Genomic DNA, 10255 nt, shown 5'->3' with positions numbered 1-10255 from the left:
AAAATCATGATTCAAACTCAGATTTGTAAGAGGAGGCTATACATTAAGGAATATGGACCCTGAAGCAAGAACCCGTGCTCAAATCTGGGCTACACCTACTGTTTGACTTCAGATAATTGTATTAACTCTGGGTCTCGGTGTTCTCAGGTGCGAAATCGGGCGAATCATAGTACCTATCTGAAAGGGTTCTTGTGAGGAGTAAAAAAATTGATTCCTGTACTTAGAATAAATGCCTGACACACAACTGGTGCTTAATAAATAATAGCCATTACAACTGAGGATCAAAAACCTCTTCTATAAATATAGCCATTGGGACCAGCAGTTAGCATAATAGCCATGTTGCTGGACTCCCATGTAGCCGACCACAGTTCGAGTCCCAGACCCGGTGGCTTAAACTCACGCTGGGCGGGTGTGCGTGCATGTCCAAGATCCCAAGAGGAAAATGGAGGAGAAGGGATTGTGGTATGGCCATCCCCCCTGGGGGGTGATTTCTCGCTTTCTGTCTCTCTGTCTCTGTCTGTCTGGCGAGCGCATGTACCCTATAGCAAAAACCTCTCCCCCCCCAAAAAAAATTAAATGAATAAATAAAGCCATTAAAATGAAGCACCAACATCCTCTTAACTAGCTTCTTTGTCTTAGTCTAGGGAAATTAATGAATATAATACCTAACAGGCCTGCAGACTTTTGGGGTGGAGGGGGGGCAGCTTACAACACGAATTTTCACTGTTATTGAAGTGCTTCTCACTGCCAAGGCTATCAGCTCAGAAGAGTCCTTTTCTCTGAGTGCTTTTCTCTGTTTCTTTCACTTTCCCCATGTGTCTCACAAATGGACAGCCCAAAATGACCTTTCCGTTGCCTGCCAATCAGAACTCTCCCTTTGTCACCATGAAGTGAACTGATCACAACTCACACATCTTTGGGTTTTCAGATCTTACAGCTTCTTAATTTGTTTCAAGGTTTCTCTAATCTTATGCCATTTTGGAAAAGGGAGAGTTCTAGAAAGCTGGTTTCCATTCCCTCAACACATCTATATTGAGTATACACCATATGAAAATATATTTTAACTGACTTTAAAAATTAAATGGAAACCTTATCTCAAACCTTGACAGTAAGAGCAATATATGCACATAAAATGTTCAGGAGCAGTGTACTGTTTCATCTTAAACAACTGATGAAGGTATTTTGTGGATTTGAAAATGCACTTCTTGAAAGCAGTCATAAAGCATCACATTAAGGTGACTCTAAATGAAAAATTGCTATTAGAATTGAAAATGACAATGCAAATTTGATATAAAACAGAAACGAAAGCTTGTTCTAGCAACAGTTTAGAATGTTGCTTAAAAGAAATAAATCACTAGCCTCATACAGCTCTTTGAAATAATTGTGTCTTGACAGCTGTGTCATTTGAATTAAAACAAGCAAGGGATAGGAGATAGGTTCTTATACTCTCTTTGGAACGGGTGGTTGTTTTAACAGTAGATAGATGGCAGTAGACACTAATTTGGTAGAGAAAACTAAAGGGTTATATATCTTTATCAATATACACAAATAAAAATTTAATCACCATGTTTGATCCACTTGACATAAATAGTCCTGAAATGTCAGAATATAACAAAGACAAAGCAGGTAGGTAGGTTCATCCAAAGGTAGGTTCACCTTTTCTTGTTGACCACTAATGCCAGCTGTCAGTGAGTGCACACCTGGAGATTGCTGTATTGCAACTTGTCCAGATTCATGACCCATTGTAAAGCGAGGCAGGCTAAGTAATTATGAGGACAGACTCATGTTCTCTGAAATACCTTCAACCTGTGCCATCTATTAGTTCATCTGAGATGGAATGTAAAAGCTCGAATCAGGAAGACGGACACACACATCACTTGGCACTTGTGGGGGAACATCCAGATGTATGACCAGGAAGTGAGATGGGTGAGATTTGAAATTCTTGGTTTCTAAGTAATTAGTTAAGACATGCAGTAGGGGACTAGCCTGTAGTGTGTTGATTAAAAAGCTAAGTCCTCCATGGCCAAATGTGCAGTTCAAGTCCTGGACCTAGCGTCTTTTTATTTGAGAGGGGTTTTTTTGTTGTTGTTGTAGGATGCCTGTGCTCAGCAGAGAGACAGAAAAAAAGAGAGAGACAGAAAGTGAGAAATCACCCTCACCCAGGGGAGATGGCCATGCTGCAATCCCTTCTCTGCCATTCTCCTCTCAGGATCTTGGGCACGCACGCACACACGCCCAGTGTGAGTTGAAGCCACCGGATCCAGGACTCGAACCACAGTCGACTACATGGGAGCTCAGAGACATAGCCATTACGCTAACTGCTGGTTCTTGGACCTAGCATCTTGAGAAAAATGCCAGGTGTGTACGCCTAAAGTCTTAGAAGGAGGGAGAAATGAAAAAGAGGGGACTGTGATATGACTTTTCCACATGGGGCGGTGCTTTCTTTTCTTTCTTTTTTTTGGAGAGATTTTTGCTATAGTGCGCGTGTGCTCGCCAAAAAGAGAGAGACAGAGACAGAGAGACAGAAAACAAGAAATCACCCCCTGGGGGGATGGCCACGCCACATTCCCTTCTCCTCCATTCTCCTCTCAGGATCTAGGGCACGCATGCACATGCACCCAGTGTGAGTTTAAGCCACCGGATCCAGGACTCGAACCACAGTCAGCTACATGGGAGTTCAGTGACATAGCCATTACGCTAACTGCTGGTCCCGGGGCAGGTGCCTTCTTACTTTTCTCTTTCTCCCTGTCTGTTTCTGGTGAGCACATGTGCTCTTTGGCAAAATTAAAAAAAAAAAAAATTCAGTAGGGAAAATTAATACACGTATTAAGAAAACCCTAATTAAGTAAATCATTGAGATGTTAAGGTTTATTAGATCAAATAGAAATTAAGTACCAATACTAATATATAATGTATATTCAAATGCTAATGTGTCATATATTATACCATATAGTATTGGGAATACTATTAATAGTATATTTATTTATCTTATTAAGTTCTTCATAGTTTTAATGAAGTTTCATGGATTGTTAATTTTCAAGTGTTAGGGAAGGAAGGAGAATAAAATATAATTTGTGCCACCTATTTTAAATACTGTAGCAGAACTCATGAAGACAAGAAGTTATAGACTGGAAGACAAGGTATGATAGCTAATAAAGAATAAACCCAGAAATAATTAGAACAATAAATATGTCAATGCTATAATCTATTTCTCAAAGGTAAGGAAATACTTAATAGTCCTCAAATCTTGTTTGAACATAGGTGGCGTTGGTTTTTTGGCCAGAATGAATGTCCGCGTCTCACCCAGGCAGCTTGAAAATCACACCAGGCACATGTGCATGCATACACAAAATCTCAACAGGATAAAGAAATGGAGGAGACAGGCTGGTGGCATAAACAGACCCCAGTATGGGCTGCTTTCTCCTCTCCCTCTATCTTTCTGTTTCTCTCTGATAATTAAAAATAGAAACATAGCTGCTCGATGTTTCTTTTACATGTTGATGAGAAGAAAGAGAGCATAAGGCAGGAAATGGTTCTATCAGCTGAGAAGTGAGAGAAGGATGCCTGCTTGCTCTCAAAGATTTCCTGTGCTAAATCTCTGAGGCTCAGAGGTATTTCCATGTCAGGAAAGAATCAGGTCACACAAGCCTTTCTTCAAACTCAAAAACATTCCTGCATGCTGTTTGCTCTCAAAGATTTCCTGTGCTAAATCTCTGAGGCTCAGAGGTATTTCCAGGTCAGGAAAGAATCAGGTCACACAAGCCTTTCTTCAAACAAACTCAAAAACATTCCCGCATGCTGTCAAAATAGCTTCTCCCTTATTGCTTCCCCCCCCCCAAGATTGAATAAATTGAACAAGGATCTTTATTTTTCTCTCTACAGATATTTTTGTATACATTGTGACTAACAGCATACATGCATAATCTTTTCATGGCATTTTTTTTGTTTCTTTCTAACAATTAATGTTTAAGACTTTTAGTCCCAATTTTAATAAATAGTTAGAAAGCTAGTTGGTGGCATTTTATAAATAGACACACACACATACATATATATATTTAATAATCGCTATAGGGTGTGTGCTCTCACCAGAGACCGACAGGAAGACAGCGAAAGAGACACGGAGGAGAGGGAGAGGGAGTAAGCACTGGTGCATGGTCATGATGCCACCCCTTCTCCATTCCTCCAACCTGTCAGGATTTGGGGCATGCACATACATACAACTGGCATGTTTTCAAGCCTCCAGGACCAAAAATCAAACTCTAGTTGATATGTAAGATCCAGCTCTCTTAACTACTCAGCCATAGATGGCACTGTGCCAGTATTAATTGGAGACAGAATATCTGAGTAGGAAAAGGACATTTCACCTAGGCTAAAAGCTTATTAAATAAGGGACTTGCTTGGTTGTGTAGCAGTAATGCCACACCTCTGTGGGGCTGAGCCACATGGGAAAGCTCCCAATTCATGTCCAGAGACTCCTTGAACTTGCTGGCTCAGGTGTGCCCATGATCTGGGGCTGGGCTGGAGGTGGGATGGATCACAGCAGAAGTTCTTGTTGGGAGTGGCTGTCTCTCCATTTATATCTCTTTCTGTCTCTTTTGCTCATGGAGGAAGGTAGTAAATAAATGTAAAGAATTCTTGCAAGATCCATTTTAAAAATGCAGTAAGGCTACCTGTATATACAAGAGAGAAAATGGCAGAGGATAACATTGGGTCATTGGGAAAGTCATAATGCATTTTTGCATGGAAACACATAGGAAAAAACATCATGATTTTCCCAACAACCTAGTAATTTTGAGGTGAATTTATTTATTTTTTTAATTGCCAGAGGGGTATGCTCACCAAAGAGAGAGAGAGTGTATGAGACAGAGAGCATCCACCAAAAGGGCTTGGTCATGCCACAATATTTTTTTCCCCCATTTCTCCATCTCGTCAGGACTTTGGGCACACACATAGGCAACCAGACATGTTTTTCAAGCCTCTAGGGCTGGAACTCAAACTATGGTCAGCCATGTGGGCTCCAGCTCTCTATACACAGCACTTAACCATGGTACTATGGGCCCAGTCTTCTGGTAATTTTATATATAATATTTCCATTGCCTTCAATGTTGAGGTCTTAGTCTCTCTGGACCTTTAGAAGGAAGGAAGAAGCAGGGAGTCACTCTTTCTCCAGATCATGCCTCTTCATGGTATATGAAGTGGGTGAGGGGGGCTCGGCAATGCATACCCCAAATCCAAAGCTGGTAACAGGAAGGAAAAAGTGAAGGACCCAAAAGCACTCTGACAGAGGCAGAGAAATGAACATCCACTGATATGTTTTTCTTCCATCTACTCCTCTCAAGGTAAGCTCCTTCATAAGAGCAAATCAAGACACCTCTCACTTGTTTTGGCTGGAATTTACAAACAAAATCTAAACTCAAGTTAAGTAGGGAAAAATATAAAATTGTATTTATTTTCCAAAATAAATTGAGAATGGATGCCTGTGCATATTTGATGCCTCAGAAGTGGACTTGAAGTTGAGTTTCATCATTATTGTTATTTTTATTGCTCTGGTTAAAGAAGTGCATAAAATTCCAAAAGCTTTTGAGAGTAGAGCTGATCCTCTCCCTGTGTGATTTATTAATATTTTCTATGTTTAATTCTACCTAAAATTCTCCTCCCATTCTAAAAAGTAATGAGGATATTTCGAATGAATCAGTGAATTAGAATGTCAGGTCAAAAAATGGTACGCATTAGGGTACATCATCTATTAACCCACAAATTCAGGCCGGTAGATAGCATAGTGGTTATATCACTGGACTTCCCACATGGCTGACCACAGTTCAAGTCCTAGACCTGGTGGCTTAAAAATAATGCTAAGTATGTGCTCATGGCCTACCCAAGATTCCAGGAAGAGAGTGAAGAAGGGATTGCAGCATGGCCACCAACCCTGGGAGATTGATTTCTCACTTTCCCTCTCACTATCTTGCTCTCTCTCCTCCCCAGCAAGTGTGTACAGCATAAGGCAAAAACCTCTTAAAAACTCACAAATCAAAATATTAATGGTGTGCAACACCCTGTAAATTCTGAGGAGTGAGATCATGTCTACTCTGTTTATCACTTTATCTTCCAGCCTCAATAACAATGCCTAGTCTATAATATACTCAAGTATCAACTAACAATAATCTAACAATACCTTATGACATAATAGCTTAGTATTAACGTTTATGCTGTTTCCTATTGCCGACATGATGCATTCCCTGGTATGCTCTGTTACCTTAAATTTAAGAAATGAAACAAAACACTGACGTAATGGGATACAATACAGCAAAAAGACATCCACCTGACAGGCACAGGAATAAAAGATCTGAAAGTGTATGTCATTCTGAGACATGATGGTGCCATAAGACTGCCAGTAAGAAGGGGAACTTAAGTCAACAGTTTATAAAGAGCCACTTGTTCTATTCCAGGTTATCTATGAAGTAACAAATATCAAAAAATGACAAAGGAATGTACAAAAGGAACAAAGGTGACTTTTGAATGATCAGTAGCTCACACATAGAAAATCAAAAGATTATTCATAGGAAAATAAAATTGTCGTCTTTTTTCTTCTTAGATGAAGATTTATGGTAGATAATAGTCTCCTGAAAAAATGCCATAGGACAGATTTTTTAAAATGTAATTTGCTAGTTACATAAATACGAGATGAAAAATTAAGACACAATACATTTGCATAATTAAAAGAAACAAATCAGCACTATCTGGACAAACTTTTCTTGCCCTAGAAGGATAAAAATGTAAATGTAAATCAGATTGTTTATGAAATACTGCTTATAAGTAAGTACATTTTTCAGCTCAGGGCTAAAAGCGATAGCTGGGAACTTGCTAATTTTGAAACCAAGAGCAATGTAAATGTAGAGAAAAAAGTTACTGTTGAAAAAAACTTGCAGAAGCAAACTGCCAATCTAGAGAATGAGTGGAACAATTAAACTGATAATCTAGAGGATAATTTCAAAATAACTAATTTTCTCCATATAAAACCAATGAATTAAATTGAATGTCTGATTCTAATATTTATGCTAAAGTACTGATCACATATTTTTTCCTGCTTTATTTTTTTGTTTGTTTATTTGTTTTGTTTTTAGGTTTTGTCATAGGGTGTGTACACTCTCCAGAAAGACAGAGAGAGGAAAAGTGAGAAATCACCCACCAGGGAGGATGGCCACGCCACAATCTCTTCTCCTCCACTCTCCCCCTGGGTTTTTGGGCATGGACACATATGCGCCCAGTATGATTTTTAAGCTGCCAAACCTGGGATTAGAACCATAGTTAGCCATTTGGGAGCCCAGCACCTTACCCACGACATCACTTCCTGGCACCCTGTCAGGTATCATTTTTATGGTGGACTAAACCTATATCAGTAGTTACAAAGTGAGTTTTAGACGTATAGTGAATTCTATAAGTACAGTGTGTTGTGTCAGTGGTTAGTTTATATTTTAAATATAAGCAATATGTAAAATATAGATATGATTTTTACGCTTTACAATAGCTGACTCTTCTTAAAGACCATTATGGACAACTCCATTTTTAAAGACAGGATAGAAGCTTCTTAGATCTCTTACCTATCCCTGAGAATGGTCCAGAGCTCTCCACCTAGGCAAGCTTCCATCAGCATATACAAATATTTGCTGTCCTTAAATGTTCTGTATAGTCTGTGAATTGAAACAAGAAATTAAAAATTATTATAAATATTATCATCTTTTAAAGCATATAAATGTTTGATTAACCACATTATAGTGTTTTAATTTGCCAAACTTGAAAGTTTAGCGAACAAGAAGGACCTAACTCGACCAATAGGGATGAGGATGCAATAGCTGATGAAACTGATTTTCATACTGCACGGGGTAACAGTGTCCCTGAAACAGATTACTCCAATGGATTACAGACAGAGAGGGCTTCCTGGGAGTTCATCGATTCCAATTTGGTTGCTGCATCAGGTACAAACTCTGGAGTAACTGTGGCAATTATAAACATGTGGTGTACGTGGATAGAAAGTAGATTAAGTGGGACTAGCAGATGGTGAAATGGTTACGTTGCTGGACTCTCACCTAGTTTACCACAGTTCAAGTCTCCTACCCAGAGGCTTAAAACTCATGCTGGGCATGTGTGTGTATGTGTGTGTGTGTGTGTCTGTGTGTGTGTGTGTGTGTGTGTGTGTGTGTGCCCAAGATCCTGAGAGGAGAATGGAGAGAAGGGATTGTGGTGTGGCCAACTCCCTAAGGGTGATTTCTCATTTTCCATCTCTTTGTCTCTCCAATGAGTGCACAAACCCTATAGCAAAAATCCTTCTTTAAAAAAGTAGGTTAAGTTTTACAAATATGAAATTTATGTGCTCTTCACTTAAATTCATGTTATATCTGGTTTTAAGCTAATACTACTGGCAATTTAACTAGAAAAGCTCTCTCTACATGTAGAAATAATTCTTCATTATCCTCTTATTGGGGTTCTCAAAATACAGAGAAGGAAAGGTCAGCTGCCATTTCATTTTTAAAAATATTTTTAAAAAATCAGAGTAGGGGCCAGCAGGTGGCATCATAGTTAAGGTACTGGACTTCTATGTGGCTGACCATAGTTTGAGTCCTGGAGCTGGTGGCTTGTTTTCTCACTTTCCCTCTGTCTATCTCTCTCTCTGGTGAGTGCACGTGCCCTATAGCAAAATTTAAAATAATCATAATTAATAGAATGACTTAACTCTTTAAAAATCAGAATAACTAAGTTAGATAATTTAATTTTCATATTTTTTTCTTTTAAGTACCAGAGATCTCTATAGTGGTTTAGGGTAACAGAGAGGATGAAAATGGATGTTAGAAACCCTGATACCTCTTCTGCAAAGAATGTTTTTTTCAGAGTATCTGATTCTCTTAGAAAAGAGAATAGAATCAAAACTTAATTTTTTAAATTAATCCAAACATTCTTAAGATCAGATAAGAATAAATTTCTTCGTGTGAGTGAAAAGTGTTAGCAGTGAGCAGAAGCAGTGAGAGTCCTATGCCTGATGGGATGCCCAGAGCTGGCACTTCAGTCCGGGAATGGCCTTTACCTCACTATGAAGTCGGAGTGAGCCCCCTGCATGATCTGCTTCTCAGAACGGATGTGCTCCTGCTGTCGTGTGTCTACAATGTGGCGTTTCTTGAGAATCTTCATAGCAAACGTTTTGGATTCTTCACTTTTCAACTGGACCTTAAAGAATGGCAGAAAGGATAAAAGAGGAAAAAGTCCATAGATTAAACATGACAAGAGTGCATTATCTTTTCTTTTTCTCCCCCCCCGCCCCCGCCACCAGGGGGCAGCGGTGCACCTCAGAGAGACAGACAGAAGGAGAGAGAGAAAGTACCCCCCATGGGGTGTGGTCATGTCCTAATCCCTTCTCCTCCATCCTATCAGGATTTGGGGCATGCACACACACACACACACACACACAGATATGCCCAGCATGGTTTTCAAATCCCTGGAACTGGGATTCAAACTGTGCAAGTGGGCTATGCAGGATCCAGCTCCCTTAACCACTTGGCCATGGGGCCCACCCAGGGTACATTAATTTGTGTGCTCATGGCAGGCGGGGGGCAGGGAGCATTCCCAATGGTGTGTAGTCACACTGCAATCCCTTCCACGCCATTTCTGCATCCTGCTGGGATTTTGGACACATGGCACACATGCCCAGAATGCAGCTCAGGCTGCCAGATCTAGACTCCTAATGCTTAGTGGGTCATAGAGCATCTAGCTCCTTTAACCACGAAGCCACACGCTGGCCCCAGAATGTATTGCCTTAACGTGAACCTCAAACCACCCACATTGCATGCACAACAACTCCGACCTAGAGCTGAGTTTCAAACTGGAGTCTCACAACTGTTATCCAAGCTCATTCCACTGACTCAGATAAACTTGAACTGGATTCTAAATGAATTTTGTGCCCACAAAGATTAGAAGATGAAAAATAGATTTGATTTTCATATCTCATTTCATTTTATATCATGTTTTGGATATATGTTATAGTTTTTCTCCTTTCATCCAAAAAGGAGAAATAAGAATGAATTTCTTCTCCAATTGTACTTTATAGGTGTGTAGCAAAAGATCACCTGGTCCTTTATGCTTGGACTCCTTAGTTCTGGCCCACAAACTTTTCTAGAGTTACTCAATTCAGTGACCCTTGTCTCTGTTGAGACTAGACTGCAGACACATAGGCTGTTATTTCTTGCTTCTCTCTCTCTCTTCTTTTTTC

General features: G+C 39.8%; 1 protein-coding gene across 1 annotated transcript in view; it reads right to left on the bottom strand.

Annotated features, from left to right (window-relative positions):
• The window catches only part of LOC102497341 (cGMP-dependent protein kinase 1), a 45235-nt gene that overhangs the window by 16242 nt on the left and 18738 nt on the right, over positions 1–10255 (bottom strand). Inside the window, exons 2-3 of the mRNA XM_027770257.1 lie at positions 9077–9216; positions 7599–7688 (exon numbers count right to left, since the gene is read on the bottom strand). Of these exons, the coding sequence (XP_027626058.1) occupies positions 7599–7688; positions 9077–9180 (194 nt within the window). The 5' untranslated portion in view covers positions 9181–9216. The remainder of the gene's footprint in view (positions 1–7598; positions 7689–9076; positions 9217–10255) is intronic.

The sequence above is a fragment of the Tupaia chinensis genome, unplaced genomic scaffold (genome assembly GCF_000334495.1).
Source record: "Tupaia chinensis unplaced genomic scaffold, TupChi_1.0 Scaffold000118_1, whole genome shotgun sequence".
NCBI lineage: Eukaryota > Metazoa > Chordata > Mammalia > Scandentia > Tupaiidae > Tupaia > Tupaia belangeri.
The sequence above is the reverse complement of the archived record's forward strand: the minus strand, read 5'-3'. Positions and strand labels throughout refer to the sequence as shown.